Genomic DNA, 19131 nt, shown 5'->3' on the forward strand with positions numbered 1-19131 from the left:
CTTAAGCCTGGGGATTCAAAGTTGCAGAGAGCTATGATCATGACACGGCATTCCAGCCTGGGCAACAGAATGAGACCCTGTCTATATTAAAACAACAACAAATGATTCTTCTTCGTTTCCCACAGTGAATCTGCAAGCCAGGTGGCTTTACCTTAAAGACATATCCTTTATGGGTGCCCTTTTCATTATTGCCAGGAAAATCTAAGTTATGGGCATCTTTTGCTTAGATTACTGCCAAAGCCTAAATGGTCACCCTGTATCCACTTCTGCCCAACTCTAGTCCATCCTTCATTCAGCAGTTAATTTTCCTAAAACATAGATCGCACCAGACACTTGCTCAGAACTCGTGGATTGCTTCCTAGTACACTTCTGATGATATCCACCATACTTACTGTGGCCTTATAAATTATACAGGATTACCACCTCTCTGCCCATCTTCCCAACTACAGCATGGCTCCACTGGCTTATGTCCAGGTCATCAAATGTTCCAAGTTCTTTCCACCCGCTGGGCCCGTGCATGTATTGCACCCTCTGAAACAATCTTTCAGCTACTCTTTCCACAGCTATCTCCTGTTTATTCTTCATGTTTAACCCCCTTCTCAAAAACTTTTTTCTGAACTAATTACTTTCCTATACTTTTTTTTTTTTTTTTTTGAAAGAGTCTCACTTTGTTGCCTAGGCTGGAGTGCAGTGGCATGATCTTGGCTCATTGCAACCTCCGCCTCCCCAGCTTCAAGTTAATTCCCCTGTCTCAGCCTCCTGAGTAGCTGGGATTACAGGCACTCACCACTACGCCTGGCTGATTTTTGTACTTTCAGTAGCGACGGAGTTTCACCATGTTGGCCAGGCTGGCCTCGAACTCCTGGGCTCAGGTGATCCGCCCGCCTTGGCCTCCCAAAGTGCTGGGATTACACATGTAAGCCTCTGTGCCTGGCCCTAGACTGTCTTATAGAACACTATACTGTTCCTTCACAAAACTTAACACAATTTGAAATGATATATTTACCTATGAAATTGTTTAATAAAACTATTTCTCCTATTAGACTATCATCCACAGGGTAAGGACTGGGTCTATTTTGCTTACTCCTGTTTCCTCAGCCCCCTCATAGAATGGGATGGTAAACTCAAGAAAAGTGCTTCTGCGTGGTATATCCATTATTAATACTGCATTTGATCCTCACAACAATCTTGTTTTTTTTTTAAATAGAAAACATTACAATATTTTACTAAAGATCCTGTACAGTTTCCTTTGTCCTACTTCTTGTAAGCGTTATTTTTTTCCAAATGAAAATTGCTTTTCTGATTAAGAAAGAAACATGTTTATTCTAAAGGGAAAAACACACCCACAATCCCACCAGAAATACCCACCTTCAACATTTTGATGCATGAACACATTCAGAAACCGGTATCACACTCTACATACTTTTTTGTATGTAATCTGTTTTATTTGCCCCCTCTATCCACCTAATATATTGTGGGCAACTTTCCATGTCCATAAGTCATTTATTTGTTAAACCATGTATTAAGTACCTTCTACTTGCTGGTCACTGTTGTGTACCATTATGATTTGTAGGTACAGCAATTCCATCTTATGACTCACCTAACACTTATAAGGCAGTGTCTACCATCCTCCACGCCCTCCCTCAAAAAGCCTGATAAGAAGGAGACTTCTTCCAAGTCTTCCTACCTTGGTGACCCATTCCGTGTGCCCGGTGAGTGTGTTCAGGCATGTCCCAGCAGATAAAGCCCATACTTTCACAGTGAAGTCTGCAGAGCCGCTCACCAAGATATCCAGTTCATCATTGTAGTCCACGCTAAATACTAGTGCATATAATTACACAAAGTTAAAACATGTCTCTGTCAGTGGGTCTTTTATAATAGAGTTCAATAATGTTTATTTTCCCCAATTATATAATTTCCCAACCAGAGACACCGTAAGAATGGTGCTATTCAACTAGCAATTTTCTGATAAAACTATTTCAAAATTCTTACTATTATACCTTATTATTCTAAGGTGGAAAGTCCTAGGAATAATACACTCTCTTTTATTTGTGGTAGCTACAGTGAGAGGCAAAACAAATGTTGGAGATAATGGCATTCCTTCTTAGGACTGCCTGCCTGACACTACACAATACTTTATCTAATTTATGCAGGAAAACAAAACGTACATGGTCCTACTCTGATACACACTAACAGTAAGACAAAATATAAAGAATGGAAGCTGCAAAACAGCACCCAGACTCAAGAAAACCCAATGTAAAGAGAGAAAAGACAAAACAAAAACAAGGATCTCAAAGGTTAGATTAAGCCATTAACTCAAACGTGTCTGAATTTCTTCACAGCTGTATCCCCAGCGCCAAAAACAGTGTAAGCTGTATAGTGTGTACTCAAATATTTGTTTTCAAATGTATACCAGTTCTAAAGGAACATTAGGGACCCAGAGATGAAGACACTGATTCTTCCTTTAAGGAACTCAGTCTAAGTAGGGAGTGGAGGAGGAAGCCCAGAAAAAAATAAATGTTTACCTCTTGCTAGGGAAACATCAAGGAGAATGACTAACTCTGCCCAGGGGTATCAGGGAGGACTTCAGGGAAGAGGCGATATTGGAGATGGGCCCTAAAGGACGAGCAGAGTTTATCAAGGAAAGAAAAAAGAATACTGCAAGCAGAGGGAATAGTAAAGGTATGAAGTTAAGAAAAACCTCAGCAATGTCTAGGCAATAGTAATAAAAATTTTTAGAGCAGGGTTCTCAAAGTTGATCAGGAATAAAATCACCTGGAAGTCACGGTACATCTTAACATTGTGGAACATAACACTCAATTTAACATATACTTCCATGCATACATGCACCTTCAAATATTAATTTCTGAACAAGTAGTAGCAGACAGCAAAGACTGAAGAAGAGTATATAGGAGGACAAATAAAATGAAGCAAAAAATACGTGTTTTTATTAGCCTGACGGCTAGTTTTACTTCAAAGAAACACTAAGCACCAGGTACAGTGCAAGTAACTCCAGTCACATGGGTGAACAAGACAGATAAGATCACTGTCCTTATGGAGTTTAGTCTAGTGGGGAAGCAAGATTATATTTGTATGATGAGTGGTCTACAGTAATACAAGTTACTGGGAAACAGAGGGACGCAACCTGTTAAGGGAGTTCTGGAAGGCTGCTCATAAACGTAATGCTTGACATTACAGACTATGATTCTCAGAGGCTAAAGCAGTGGGTAAATGGGGGAAAGGAAGGGAGCTGCTCAACACAAGAGGCTGGGAAATAGCTCAATTTCTACACAAAGCCTCCCCACCCCCGCCAAAAAAAAAGCAACAGAGAGAGAAGCTCAAATCTCAAGGCTATATTCAAATGACCAGTTTTTGCAAAATAAGGATGCTATACATTTATTAGGAAACATTCAGGTATGTTTCTTTCGCCTTATCTCTAGGTGGTAGCTTGTTTTAATCAACTGTCAACCAAGGTCAAACTGGATGTAATCTGTGTAGACCACACAATCTAGGAACCACCGTCACACCAAAGAACTTTCAGCCCTAATGCTACAAATAAAGTGGAATTTACACAAGTAGGATTTACTCAGTTCAGAGGTATGGAATCTGATAAAAGCCAAGGGACTGTCTGTTCAATAGGATATAAATGAAACAGGAGGGGGGAGAGAGAGAATGAGAGAGAGAGAAACAGAGAGAGAATGAAAACTACCCTTCCCACCAGAAGGGTACACACATAGAAGAAAGCAAGAAAAAGCAAAACTGGGTAAAACATTCAAAATAAGAGTAACTAGAATAAAGGGAAATAACTGCAGTGACTAAGAAAGAGGGTTGAAAAAAGCAGGTTAAATTAAAAAAAAAAAAAAAGCATTTCACATTCTTGGCTCCTGGCTTAAAAGGATGAGGCTAAGTTGTAAAAACCCTTGAAAAAGGGCAACCCACCCGCCCCCGTGTGCCCCCGAAAGTGCTGGGTCCTGGCTCCGGAACTCCATTCCCAGCAAGCCACAGTGTTGTCAAAGGAGCCTGTCACAAGCTTCTGTTCATCAAACTTCACCGCTGCACAAGTGTGGGTCTGGATGCCATAAACGCACTGCCCTGTGCTCACATCCCACAGCTTTGCAGACAAGTCATCTGACCCTTCAAGAGAAAAACAGGGAGGTTAATAAGAAAACAAACACACTAAAGAAGGAAAATCAATCCCAAAATCATGGTGTTCTTCAAGAACATTAATGGTCCCCTCCTCCAGCACTTTACTTTACCACTGAGGAAATCAAAGCATGGAGAGAGTAACACAACTTGCTTAGAGTCACCAAAACGGAGTCAAAAGCACTAGGACAGAATCCAAGCTTTTTGGGTGAGACACTTTCCCTTAACTTTTCAGGCTACAGAAGGGCATTAGACTAAAAGCATCCCTTGGTGCTTCCACTTGAAAAATTTCATAAATCCTTGGCTATCATGAGCTCTCTGATTTGACTTCAAATAAATAGGTATTACACATGACTGCATGTTTACACTTGCATGCTTGTCCATTACCCAACAGTTCTGAACAAATAAGGATTGTTATATAGTAAAGGTGTTTGCTGAAATACATTCCACTCTAAGGCAAGTCAAAGACAAGCCTCAGAGCTTGGGCTAACTTCTGCAAAAGCTAACTGCTAATTGCTCCAGTCATCTTGAAATACGTGAAGGAAGAAACCTCAAGGAAAACCTGGGATAAATCATCCCCAGATATTCACAACTCAACAAAGAGTTTGTAAAGCCTCTTAAGATTCTGAAGGGAAAAGTTGGCTTTATTTCTGCCTCTGATGAAAATTCTATACTAATCATGGTGACAATTCAGGACTTTGCTTTAAGTTTAAAATCCTAATGATTAATTCATTCTCACAATGACCCTTTAATAAGCCTCAACAAATAAAAAGACATTTTTGAGAATCCACTAAATACAGTCACTATGATAATGGCACAGTATCCTAGGAAAGCACCAAATGACCAGTTTTTAAAAAGCTGAAATGACTAAATAAAGCCAGCCACAATTCTACCTTTATTCAAGAACCACTGTTTGAGACAATGGAAAAATAGCCATCACTTATGAAAGAGCTAGAGTATGAATTTTAACCTGGGAAAACTATGATAGCATACTGAAATAAAGACTGTATTTATTGTCACTTTGCTATTTAAACTGTTTCCTTCTGTATAAAAAGAGGGGTAGGACTTGGTTGGTTCTCAATGGCCATGTGATACAACTTTATCAAAACACACAGGCAGGTCCCTATTTTCAGAGAGTTTAACTTGGGAACATCTGAAGCAAGGTCCAATAATCTTAAAAGTTTGCCAGGTGATTCTAACTCATCAGCAATATTTTGAGAGCCAATGGTCTAGAACGGTGCTATCCAACAGAAAATATAATGCAAACTGCAGATATAATTTAAAATGTCCTAATAGTTACATTAAAAAAGAAATGTTGGGCCGGGCGCAGTGGCTCATGCCTGTAATCCCAGCACTTCAGGAGGCCAAGGCAGGCATATTGCCTGAGCTCAGGAGTTCAAGATCATCGCGAAACCCTGTCTCTACTAAAATACAAAAAATCAGGTGGGTGTGATGGCGCGCCTATATTCCCAGCTACTCAGGAGGCTGAGGCATGAGAATCGCTTGAGCTCGGGAGGCAGAGATTGCAATGAGCTGAGATCACGCCACTGCATTCCAGCTTGGACTACAGAGTGCCTCCATCTCAACAAAAAAAAAAAAAAAAAAAAAAAGAAACGTTAGCCAACATGGTGAAACCCTGTCTCCACTAAAAAAAACACAAAAATTAGCCAGGCATGATGGCGTACGCCTGTAGTCCCAGCTACTCAGGAGGCTGAGGCAGGAGAATCACTTGAACCTGGGAGGAGGTTGTAGTGAGCCAAGATCACACCACCGCACTCCAGCCTGGGCAACAGAGCAAGACTCTGTTTCAAAAAAAAAAAAAAAAAAAAGGAAATGTGTTAAAATAATTAAATGTGTCTAACTCAGTATGTCAAAAATGTCATTTGAACATGTAATCAATACAAATATTGAGATATTTTATATTCTTTTACATTGTAAGTCTTTGAAACCTAGTATTTCACACCTCCATTTGGACTAGCCACAGCTCAAGTACTCAAAAACCACATGGTGCTAGTGGCTACTGTACCGGAGAGCGTAAGCCTAGATAGTCTTTAAGGCCTTCAGTTTAGGCATGTTGTGACTGTATTCCAAAGGAGCTAGAGTAGGAAAGGAAATCATTTTAGGTCCTTTATGAGCCTGGTTTTGGTTACCAGTGTTCAACTGGGGTCTCATTCATTCATTCAACATATATTTATAGAACTTCTGTGTCAGGCAGGACTCTTGTTCTCATGGCACTCAGTCTACTTGGGAAGACAAAAAGGCTAAACAAGCAATAATAATTCAGTATAGTAGCTGGTAGGCACTACAAAAGCCCATAGCAAATACAAGGAGCGGACAAGAAGAGAAAACGTCTCAGACGAGGCTCCACTGAATTTATGACCATGCTCTATAACACGTAATTGGACATGCCTTAGGAACTGGCATGATTGGCTCTTCAACTACACTCCTCTTTTGTTTTTAAGCTGGGCTTTGGTATAGGACTGTTTCAAGAAAGAATATCATGGCAAAAAAAAAAAAAAAAAAAAACCTTTAAGTTTTAACTAATTTAAACCTAAGGATGAATAAGTTAGCCAGGCCAAAACAAAACAAAAGGAATAGTATATACCAAAACTTTTTCTGTAAAAGGCCTGATAGTAAGTGTTTTAGACTTTGACCTGTTGAGTTGCAATTACTCTCTTCTGCTGGATTTGGCCCACAGTCCACAGTTTGCCAATCCCTGGTATATACCTATTAAAGCAACTATTAAATATCTCTATATGCAACACAAAAATTATTGAAAAGGAACTGGGATCAAGTCATAAAGAACTATTTGGAATCATTCAAAAAACTGTCTAGGAGTTATTTACAATGCTTGTCAAAAGCACTGCCTAAAACATGAACACTGATTATGACAACAGTTCAGTCTGACTGCGAAATAGTGGCAAGGTTTGGCTGCAGAACTGGGTTAGGAAGTTGTTTAACTATGACCTTCTTTGCATATCAGAAAGATCACTATGGCTATATCATGGAAAAAGGTTTGAAGGGGGGAAAACTAGAGGCAAGAAGGCAGTTAAAAACCAGGGGAGAGGACAAACAAAATGTGACACATACATGGAATATATTTTATATACATACATACACACACACACACACATACATATATATATACACACACACATATACATATATACACACACACACACACACACACACACACACACACACACACACACATACATACATGGAATGGAGTTATTCAGCCTTAAAAAGGAATAAAATTGGCCGGGGGTGGTGGCTCACACCTGTAATCCCAACACTTTGGGAGGCCGAGGCGGGAGGATCACCTGAGGTCAGGAGTTTGAGACCTGCCTTACCAACATGGAGAAATCCCATCTCTAATAAAAATACAAAAATTAGCCAGGCGTGGTGGCGCATGCCTGTAATCCCAGCTACTTGGAAGGCTGAGACAGAAGAATTGCTTGAACCCGGGAGGCAGAGGTTGCGGCGAGCCAAGATGGCGCCACTGCACTCCAGCCTGGGCAACGAGTGCAAAACTCCGTCTCAAAAAAAAAAAAAAGGAATAAAATTCTGACATGTTATGATATGGAAGAACCTTGAAGACATTATGCTAAGTGAACTAAGCCAGCCACAAAAGAACAAATACTGTATGATTCCACTTATATTAGGTTCCTAGAGTAGTCAAATTCATAGAAAGTAGAATGGTGGGCCAGGCATGGTGGCTCATGCCTGTAATCCCTTGGGAGGCCGAGGCTGGTTCACCTGAGGTCAGGAGTTTGAGACCAGCCTGGCCAACACGTTGAAACCCCGTCTGTACTAAAAATACAAAAATTAGCCAGACATGGTGGCGCACGCCTGTAATCCCAGCTACTCGGGAGGCTGAGGCAGGATAATCGCTTGAACCTGGGAGGTGAGGTTGCAGTGAGCCAAAATTGAGCCACTGCACTCCAGCCTGGGCACCAAATTGAGACTCTGTCTCAAAAAAAAAAAAAAAAAAAAAAAGCAAGCAAGCAAGCAGAATGGTTGTTTTGCCACAGGCTGTGCGGGAAGGGGCATGGGCAATGTTTAACTGACAGAGTTTAGGCTGGACATGGTGGCTCATGCCTGTAATCCCAACACTTCAGGAAGCTGAGGCAAGAAGAGTGCTTAAGCCCAGGAGTTAGAGATCATCCTGGGAAACATGGTGAGACCCCATCTCCATAAAAAATACAAAAATTAGCTGGACGTGGTGGCACACACACGCAGTCCCAGCTACTTGGGAGGCCAAAGTGGAAGAATCGCTTGAGTCCAGGAGGTAGAAGTTACAGTGAGCCAAGATCGTGTCACTGTACTCCAACCACTCCAACCTGGGCTACAGAGTGAGACCTTATCTCAAAAGAAAACCCCCCCAAAAACAAACAAAAAAATTGGATACAGTTTAACTATATAGTGTATTATATACTGTTTATACAGTTAACACTGTATAGTGTTTAACTGATACCATTTTAGTTTGGGAAGATATAAAATTCTGGAAATGGATAGTGGTGATGATTGCACAACAACGTAATGTACTTAATGGCACTCAACTGTATGCTTTAAAATGATTAAAATGGTAAATTTTATGTTATGTATGTTTTCGCACAATTTGCAAAAAAAAAAGGTTATCCAAACTAATTATTTAAACTAGTTGTTATAGGAAAACATTGTGCCAGTTTTACACCCTAAAAAAAAAATAATAATAATCAGGTTGAGTCGAGTTCCATTTTATAGTCATGCAAGTCTACTCCTGAGAATCCTTTAGGAATCACTGTTCTCTGCTCCTTTCTGGCTTTATGTCAGCCTCCCCTCTGGACTCCCATTTGCTGCACTGGCTAACCCAACATGTTTTCAAAGAGGTCACCAGTGATGCAGCATAGAGGTGAAAGAGGACTAAAGAAATGTGGACTCTCACACTGCACGAAAGAAAAAAATCCCTCCCCATTCAGTATCTTAAAAATCTTAATAATACTTTTTAAAAAATCAGACTATTGCACAGAACTCTAGATTTCAGGCTTCTCTTGAAGTCAGATCTAACAACTCTGACCCTGAATCCCACCCACATGGCAATAATTTATTACAATGGAGCACCAGCTGCACTCTTTAGAAAGGCAAGTGTTCTTGATTTGCTGTCCACACAGAGACTTTTACCTCAGTCAGGTCATCTTCCTGGTCCCAGTGTGTATGTTCCACAAGAAAAGAACTGCTCTAATTCATCCGTGTATGCCCTCACATTGTTTTTCAAACAGTAGGCATCCCATAAGTAAATATCTACTGAACAGCACAAAGCATAATAGATTCCTTTCTTACCATTTCAGAAATAAATTGCGAAAGAGAAAGATAACTACCTCAATGTCATTAGCCATTAATCTCTTCAATAAAACTGTCTATTGCTTACTCAAGGCACTAATGTGAGTCACTAAGTTTATTGCCAAATTCAGGGTTTCCCAATTCCACCACAATGAAAATTCAATCTCTTAAGTAACAAGATGACACAAACACATGTACAATTCTGTCACAAATACTTCTCTTCACAGTTCCAGGGATGCTGCTGTTAGAAAAATTAAACTAATACTTTGGATCATTTTCAACCACTACACAGCATAATTTTAAATATGCAAACCTGATGAATTTAATCAGAATAAAAATCACATTAACATATAGACCCACCAAGAGAATAATCTTGAAATGCAGAATTGTAGATATTAACTTTCCAGGTAGTTAGAGAATTCAGTGAATATTTCCCATTTACTTCCACTCCAAGTAACTGCAGTTTTTACTACATTTCAAAAATAAGGTTTGATGAGAGAAGAAAAAAACTTTTTAAAGCAAGAGGACCTAGGCATAGTGGCTCACACCAGTAATCCTAGCATTTTGGGAGGCTGAGACGGGCGGAGTGCTTGAGCCCAGGAGTTCGAGACCAGCCTGGGCAACATGGTGAAATCCTGTCTCTACAAAAAAATACAAAAAGGATCCAGGCATAGGGTTGCTCGCTTGTAGTCCCAGCTAAACCCGGGAGGCTGACGTGGGAGGATCACCTGAACCCAGGAGGTGGAGGTTGCAGAAAGCCAAGATCACACCATTGCACTCCAGGATGGAGCTACCCAGTGAGAGGTTGTCTCCAAAAAAGAAAAAAAAAAATGCGGCTGGGTGCAGTGCCTCACACCTGTAATCCCAGCACTTTGGGAGGCCGAGGCAGGCAGATCATCTGAGATCAGGAGTTTGAGACCAGCCTGACCAACATGGTGAAACCCCTTCTCTACTAAAAATACAAAAATTAGCCGGGCTGTGGTGGCGCGTGCCTGTAATGCCAGCTACTGAGGAAGCTGAGGCGAGAGAAGCGCTTGAACCCAGGAGGAGGAGGTTGCAGTGAGCCGAGACTGGGCCACTGCACTCTAGCCCGGGTGACAGAGGAGCTCCTGTTTCAAAAAAAAAAAAAAAAATGCTACAGGTGGTTGTGAAAAAATGGTCAACTGCCAGTAGGAGCTCCAAGCTCCAAGATGATACTGCATCTTAATATTTTTTTTTTTTTTTTGAGACAGGGTTTTGCTCTGTTGCCCAGGCTGGAGTGCAGTGGCACAATCTTAGCTCACTGCAACCTCCACCTCCTGGGCTCAAGCGATCCTCTCACCTCAGTCTCCCAAGTAGTTGGGACCACAGGTGTGAGCCAGCACACCCAGCTATTTTTTGTATTTTTTTGTAGAGATGGGATTTTGCTATGTTGCCCAGGCTGGTCTCAAACTCCTGGGCTCACATAATCTGCCTGCCTTGGCCTCCCAAAGTGTTGGGACTACAGGCATGAGCCCCCTCGTTTGGTCAACTGCATCTTAATCTTTTAAAATCATGAGGCAAAAGAGACATGGAAAAGCCATCACCACCACAGAGAAAGTACATCAAAGCCTAGAAGAACTGGTGATGCTGTTCTAGTAATCAGGCTTGTAACACAAGGAAAATAAAGTGTGAAATAACTTCAGGATGACAAACCAAACCATGAAATGCTTTAAATCAAATGTTTATTTTCCAAAACCAGCAGAGTGTCTAGCATTTCAGAGAAAATATCACCACATAATATATACCCTTAATGAATAAAGAAATGCATTGTAAAACGGTCTTGAGAAATGATACATCTCAACATTAAAAATATTTAAATTGAGTCTGGTGAGACTCCTGAGGGAGAAGCAAGTTACTTAACACTATATTGGTATGGCATCAATTCAATCTATCTGGAAAGGGCACTAAGAAGAGCTATAAAATTGGGCTGGGCACGGTGGCTCATGCCTGTAATCCCAGCACTTTGGAGGGTGGATCACCTGAGGTCAGGAGTTTGAGACCAGCCTGGGCAACAAGGTGAAACTCCGCTCTACTAAAAATACAAAAAAAATTAGCCGGGTGTGGTGGCGCACACCTGTAATCCCAGCTACTCGGGAGGCTGAGGCAGGAGACTCGAACCCTGGAGGCAGAGGTTGCAGTGAGCCGAGATTGCACCACTGCACTCCAACCTGGGCGACAGAGTGAGACTCCATCTCAAAAAAAAAAAAAAAAAAAAAAAGAGCTATAAAATAATTCATACTTCTTTATCTGGTGATTCTACTTTTAGACTTCTGTCCCAAATGAATTCAAGGGAAAAAGAGGTAATACAAAGATACTAATAAAAACAGAAACAATCTGAATATGCATTGATATGGTTAAGCTTTGTGTCCTCACCCAAACCTCATCCTGAACTGTAATCCCCAGGTATTGAGGGACAGACTTGGTGGGAGGTGACTGGATCATGGGGGTGGCCCCCCATGCTGTTCTCATGATAGTGAGTGAGTTCTCTCCAGACCTGATGGTTTTACAAGGGCCTCTTCCCGCTTCACTCACACTCTCTCTCTCCTGCTGCCTTGTGAACAAGGTGCTTGCTTCCCCTTCGCCTTCCGCCATGATCATATTGCCTTATGACATGATTGTAAGTTTCTTGAGGCCTCCCCAGCCATGTGGAACTAGGAGTCAATTAAACCTCTTTTCTTCATAAATTACCCTGTCTTAGGCAGTTTTTTTAGCAGTCTGATAATGGACTAATATATGCATTAATATGGAAATGGCTAAATAACGACTATTGATATATTTACACAAAGGAACAGTTTATACTGTAATACACAAATGTTTATTGGAAGTTATCTTGGATGAAAAAGAACACCAAGTATTTCTATATATTATATACAATGTAAGGAAACAGGCATTGGGATTATTAGCAAGAACTGCCTGGAGTTATTCTAAATGCCGCCTAAGAATTATTTACATTGCCCGTCAAAATGTATTACCTAACACATGGGCATTAGTTATAATCATATACAGAAACACACGCCCATTATAAATGGAAAATAATATATAATTTTAAATTTTTAATAATTATATTGTTTCATAAAATTACTTAATTGCCTAGTTAAAAAATATCCAGCTCTCTCTGTTCCCAGGCCCAAAATCCAACTTCTACTTCTTCTACTTAGAATCACAGGATTTCAGAGCAAGGAAGAAACATCTCCTTTCATATATACATATATATTTATTTTGAGATGGAGTCTCACTCTGTCACCCAGGCTGGAGTGCAGTGGCACCATCTCGGCTCACTGGAACCTCCGCCTCCCGGGTTCAAGCAATTCTCCTGTTTCAGCCTCCTGAGTAGCTGGGATTATAGGCGCATGCCGCCACTCCCGGCTACTTTTTCATATTTCAGTAGAGACGGGATTTCACCATGTTGACCAGTCTGGTCTCAAACTCCTGAGCTCAGGCAATCCACCCACCTCGGCTTCCCAAAGTGCTAGAATTACAGGCATGAGCCACTGCGCCCGGCCTCCCTTCCCATATTTTAAAGATACAGAGAGGTTAAGTAATTTGGCCATAATGATCTAACTACTTGCTAGGATTAGATACCAACTTTTCCACTGTTTTTTTCCTCAAATATCAGTGCCAACAGAAAAAGAAACAGAATTTAGCAACAGAGTACTACACATGGAAGAAACACAAAGAAAAAGTAATCTATAGCTTTGTAATTCACATAATGTTTAAAAGACAGTCTGAAGTGTTTTTCTCATAAAATTTTATAAAAATGATTGTGTTCTCTAGAGAGAAGGAAGAGGATAAGGGGGGGGGGGGGAATCCACTCAGGATTAGAGAAAAAAAGTCACTGTACATATCTCATATAATCAACACTTGCCATTCTCAAAGCTCAAGACTGGTTCAAGATTACACCCTATGAAATACAAAACAAAACCCAAAAAACAGTTTCAACATCTCTTACCTGTACAGAGAAGTCCATCTTTGTAGTAAAGTGCATACACTCTGGCACTGTGTCCAATTAATGATGAGGTTTCAAAGGCTTCATGGTCCTCCAGTTGCTTCATTCTCAAAATAGCCTTCAAATAAACCTTCTTCCAGTGCAAAGCGTCCTGAACAGAATCATCTATCTGCCAGCCCAAATTTTTACATGCAGTCTGCCACACCTCTGTACAGGCACTTATCACCTTATTCCACTGTTTAGAGACGAGGCAGCATGTGAGTAAAGTCTGAGGATCGAGCCATTTTAACAAATAAAAACTGAGCTCCAGGGGAAGGAGTTTGAGGAAGTCCCGCTTGAGGAGAGTCTCTAGGTTATTGGAGAGATGCCTGAGCTGGACTGCCCCACTCAGACTAATCAGGTGATCCAGAGTTTCATTTTTCTGCAAGTCCGTCAGAGAAAGAAATGTAACAGAAATGTTATCAAGCCATGTCTCAAAGTCCTTTCTCTCCATAAGGTTATGGAAAAATTTACCTGTGGCACATCAAAATATTGTATTAGTTCTGCTCAAAAAGACTGTTCAAGCAAGACTGCTAACAAATGAAGTATTAAAAATTAGTGTAAAAAATCTGCCATTACAACTTTATGCGTAGTTACAACTTTACAGTTAATACACCATATTTATCTGAACACCTTCCATGCACACAAAAGAAAACACATTTGAGAAAACATACTTTAACAAATCATGAATCCAAAACATGTCAGTGAAACAGACTGGCGTGTGTGACTTATTCCTTTTGAAGTCTAGCACGTGCTACATGCATCTTCATAGTAATAGATTTACCAACAATTCATTATAAAACAGTATACTTTATAATACACCCTTCCCCCATCAAAACCATTATAAAACAATTTCCTTAATGAATTCCTTAATACATTCTATTTGGGTACTAAAATCACAAAAGCAAGCACCAGGATGTGACAATCAGAAACAAGTCTCCTGAGCAGTAACCTGAGACACTGATTATCATGGCAGGCACAACCTGTCACCAAAATCATAGAACTGACTACTTGGTTTTGCAACAGATGTTCAGATGAAAAGGTTTAGGGAAGAAAAGTAAGCAGGTGTGGTAAGTTATCTGCCTCAGGAATTCTGGTTCTTCCAACTTCTTTATGGCACTGCCTGTTTAGAACATGAATTATAAAAGAACTTATGTGGCTTTAGTCTGTTTTTATAAGCCTCATATGAGCTAGTGACAACTCTTAACCACGTGCCCCCGAGAGCCATGAGGGGTCCTGGAGGCCTGCACAAATAAAGCAAATTAATAATCCTGATGTTTATAAAACACCAGAAAATAGACATTATCATCTTCACTTTGCAAATGAGGAAAACTACAGGTTAGAGAAGGTATGTGATTTGCCTATATTCACAGGGCTACTAAATAGCCACAGAACAGACTGGACGCCAGTGCTCTCAAGATCAGGGTACCAAGCTCTCTCTCTAAAATAAGTGACAACCAGGAGAACCACGACCAAGCGGTAAGATCTGGAGGTAGTGTGTCTACCCACTAGACCATTTTCTCCTTTAGGAGAATGACAAATTGCTCCTGAGCTAACTGTAACAAATAATTTTTTTTAAAGTATCCTGTATTAGTGTCAACAGGTGTTAATTCACTCTTAATGAGGATTAGACTAATGAAAGATTACAAAAAATATAACCAGTAAAAACTATCTTTCTCAAGACTATGTGTTGATAGATGTTAATGCTGGGTGATATGTACATAGGGATTTATTATTCTCTTTATTTCCATATATTTAAATATTTCCATGGTTTAATAAAAACTTTCCTTCTGAATACTCAGTTTCTCACAAGACTGTCATATTAATTTTAAAAACATATGTCCACATTAATGCGAAAAAGGAAAGTTAATTTCTTTCCAGACATATCACCTAGATCAGGTCTACACAAAAAGCAAGATCTCATCTTTCAACTTTGATAATGTAAGGTGAGTAAAATTGTAAGTGTCCAATATCAAATTTGGCAATAACATTCTTAGACAAATAAGCAATCTGATTTATTAGTAGAAGCAATCAAACCTTGCAATCACATCATCTGCTAACAGTTTTGATTTCTGGAACTGTGACTAGACTTCAAGATAATACTTTTGAAGCCAAAGTTTGGGCTAGAGAAGATTTATTAATCTGTATTAAAAATTTACCTAGCTGACAAAAAATAATCCGATGGCTAAAAGTTTTATCGACTTATTACGCAATAACAAGCCCCCTCCTTCCTCTAAATCCTAACAACCCTCTTATCTATATAACATTTCTTCAAAATCTCTTCTAAAAAAGAATAATTTGCAACAAGACAAAGCAATTATCTTCTGTGGGCATCTGCATATTGTCACAATAGCTAGTTAATTAATACTGGTCAATTAAAAACACACACCAGGCTGGGCACAGTGGCTCACGCCTGTAATCACAGCACTTTGGGAGGCTGAGTTGGGCTCGGCCGGATCACGAGGTCAGGAGATCGAGATCATCCTGGCTAACACAGTGAAACCCCATCTCTACTAAAAATACAAAAAATTCCCCTGGCGTGGTGGCGGGTGCCTGTAGTCCCAGCTAGTCGGGAGGCTGAGGCAGGAGAATGGCGTGAACCCAGGAGGCGGAGCTTGCAGTGAGCCGAGATCACGCCACTGCACTCCAGCCGGGGCGACAGAGCAAGACTCCATCTCAAAAAAAAAAAAAAGAAAAAAAACCACACACCTGCTCCGGAAACATTTTTAACAGTGAAAAGTGTGGTGTGGCAAGCTTCCTCCATCACATCTACACATACATATATACACACATACACACACACGCTGACACACATCTATTGTAGAAATGCTTGTATTTAAGTGAGCTGAATTGTTATTCAAACGGCTACAAGGCAAATTTAGAATACTCATTAAAATATTATCAGGTTCCCATCATTCACAAATATATAAGAGACATACTATAATATGCCAAATTCACATGTATACCTATGTAACAAAACTGCACATTGTGCGCACGTACCCTAGAACTTAAATTAAAAAAAAAAAAATGCCAAATTAATGTGCCCATGACACCGCTAAAGATTACGGAAGAAGCTTTTTCAGAGAGCACATCTAAAAAAATTCAGCCATGTCTGAGATTTATATATTCTCCTAACTCTTAATAAAAAAAATTTTCCCAACTCTTAGATTGCCTTTTAAACCACTCAATCCCTTGTAGGATTGAACAGTTCACCTATGATTATTCTGAAAAAGGCATTTTTTTCCCTAAAAAAGCAAGTCTCACTAACTGCAGAATGCACTATTTAAAAAACACCAATTTTTACTTTTCTGAACAGATCAACTAACTTTGGAGGGGCCTTCTAAGGTAACAGTTAGTCTAAACTGGACTCTTTTAGGCAGCCTCTAGAAATATCATACACTGGTTGCACAAACCTCAGGAAATGGGATTTCAATTCAACATGAGGAGCTTTTAAATCTCAGCGCTTTCCAACAATGAAATAGCTACCTCCAGAGTAGTGAGTTTCCCATTACCACGAACAGTCAAGGACAGTTGGACACAGAGGCAGAATGTGATAAATGAAAATACTCTGGAGGTCGGCCAGATGTTTTACTGATTCAGCCACTTCCTATGTGATTATGGGCATGTCCAACTAACTTTTAAGCTTCAGTTTTATCATCTGTAAAATGGAAGCCATCATCCAACTTGAAGGGTGAAACTCAGAAATATAGCAGGGACATGCTTAGCACAGTGTACAGTCTAGCGGGTAAAAACTCAAATGGTACTTTTTGTTAGTTTTACTACTATGAACACCTGGCAGGAAAGATTTCTGTGACACTAAGGCTGGAATGGACATGACCACTAACATATCTCTTTTGACCCTATCATCTTATCACTAAGTTTCTCTTCAAAATACCTGGAAGAAAAACTCAAGGGCTCAAACTTACTAGGGGTTTAATTTTATAAAGAAGAGCACCTGTTTATTGGAGGCTCTAGTTTCCCAGTAGGTGCCTTATTCTATCCACATTCCCTGCTGTTTGGCCCCCTTACCCTACGTCGCTACCCCAGAGTTAACATTCAACTTGCCCTCTTGCCTTCAGTATCAACAATCACAAAGTGGGTCATGTAACAAGAAGACTCCTAAATTGGAAAATGAGAGCCTGGGTTTGGTCTCAGGTTCTGCCATTAACTCCCTATGTTACCTAGGCAACTCACATATTTATATTGGTTTTAAAGAAAAAGTACCAGTGGTAAACATTATCTCATTTCATCTTCATAACCTCATGGAAGGTATCAGTAATGCCGCCCTTAACTAACATTAATGAGGAAATTTACGGCTCAAGAAGTGGAGTGGCCTTCCCAGAATGGCACAGGAAGTAGCAGGCTCAATATTTTGCCCAGTACCCATTCTCCCAAAACCTATACTCAGAGGTATTAGAGACAGGACCTTCTGGAAAACAGTGTAAATGTGTTTTCCCCTCCTCCTCTATCAGAACCTGGCCTAGTCAAGAGTGAAAGCAACATAATTGTTAGTGGTAGAGGGAAGGAGGCTTCATTTCCCCCTCTTTTCTTATCAAACAAAGAGCACAGAGGCGCTGAAAATGTATACACACCTATAAACTTACATATGCATAAAATGTATTCTGAATATTCAAGAAACTGATAACCCTGGTTGCCTCCAGAGAGAACTGGAGAGCTGCAGAATAGGAATGAGGGGTCCCTTTTTATTGTATACCTTTTAAAACTGAAAACCATGTTAAGTATAATATACTATCAAAAAATAGCCTTTAGTTTTAAGGTGAATTTTTTTAAAGCTTTGAAAGAATACAAATAATGTTTATAAAATATGTGTTCTGCAACTCCACTTGTTGCTGGGTGACCTTGGGCAAATCACTTCACCTGTCTCACGCCCTGTTTCCTCACTTGTAAAATACAGCCACGAAGAGCATTACCTACAAGGGTTTTTATGAGGGTTAAACAAGACAGTGCACGTAAAGCGTTTAGCACAGTACTCGGCACGCTATAAGCCTACAGTAAATGTCAGTTACCATTATTACTTAGCATTAATATTGTTATCTTTGCTTTACTTCAAGCAGCACCCCACATACACACCTGTTTTCATGGCATACCCACAATTATGGCGCAGTATAGCGCTTTGTACTTCATAAACCACCTCATCACACTTCATCGTCTTTCAAACGTTTGGTAGCCCTGGGACATCACTGTTAACTCATTTCGCAGCTAAGGAAATGGAGGCAGTAGGAGCCAGTAACTCCGAAACCCTGTTTTCCCGTCTCTAAAATCCAGATCCCATCAACCCATTCGTTGCTCCCAGGTCCCTTGCTCTCGGAATCGTGTTCCGCGCGGCACTGACCTGAGCGAGCGCCCCGGGGCCCGGGACCTCGCGCCGGGTTCACAGCTACTAGGCACGCTCGGACCGCCAGAGCCTTGCAGCGGCCGGGTCCACTCCGCAGCCATGGCGCCTGCAGGGAAAGAAAAACAGCCAAGGCGCGGCGGGTCAGCAGAGCCGCGGGCGCCTAAGAGTCCCCTCCCCGACCGGCCCCGCCTCGCATACAGACCCGGACCTGCGGCCGCTACTCCCGGTCCGCAGCCTCACAGGGGAGCGGCTTCCGGTGCTGCCTGCGTCATCTCCGCGCGTCCCTCAGCTCCGCGGCGCCCGG

General features: G+C 40.7%; 1 protein-coding gene across 6 annotated transcripts in view; it reads right to left on the reverse strand.

The window, feature by feature from the left end:
• FBXW2 (F-box and WD repeat domain containing 2) overlaps positions 1-19124 on the reverse strand; it is a 34362-nt gene extending 15238 nt beyond the window's left edge. The window contains exons 1-5 of one of the 6 annotated variants that reach the window (XM_019033967.4): positions 19030-19124; positions 18825-18933; positions 13436-13853; positions 3940-4134; positions 1688-1821 (exon numbers count right to left, since the gene is read on the reverse strand). In XM_019033967.4, coding sequence (XP_018889512.1) covers positions 1688-1821; positions 3940-4134; positions 13436-13538 — 432 coding nt within the window. In that variant the 5' untranslated portion in view covers positions 13539-13853; positions 18825-18933; positions 19030-19124. Of the gene's footprint in view, positions 1-1687; positions 1822-3939; positions 4135-13435; positions 13946-18562; positions 18934-19029 lie in introns of all 6 variants that reach the window. The other 5 variants (XM_004048527.5, XM_055351816.2, XM_004048529.5 and 2 more) reach the window with 5 other exon arrangements.
• Between the last annotated feature and the right edge of the window lie 7 nt (positions 19125-19131).

This window comes from Gorilla gorilla, chromosome 13, assembly GCF_029281585.2.
Source record: "Gorilla gorilla gorilla isolate KB3781 chromosome 13, NHGRI_mGorGor1-v2.1_pri, whole genome shotgun sequence".
NCBI lineage: Eukaryota > Metazoa > Chordata > Mammalia > Primates > Hominidae > Gorilla > Gorilla gorilla.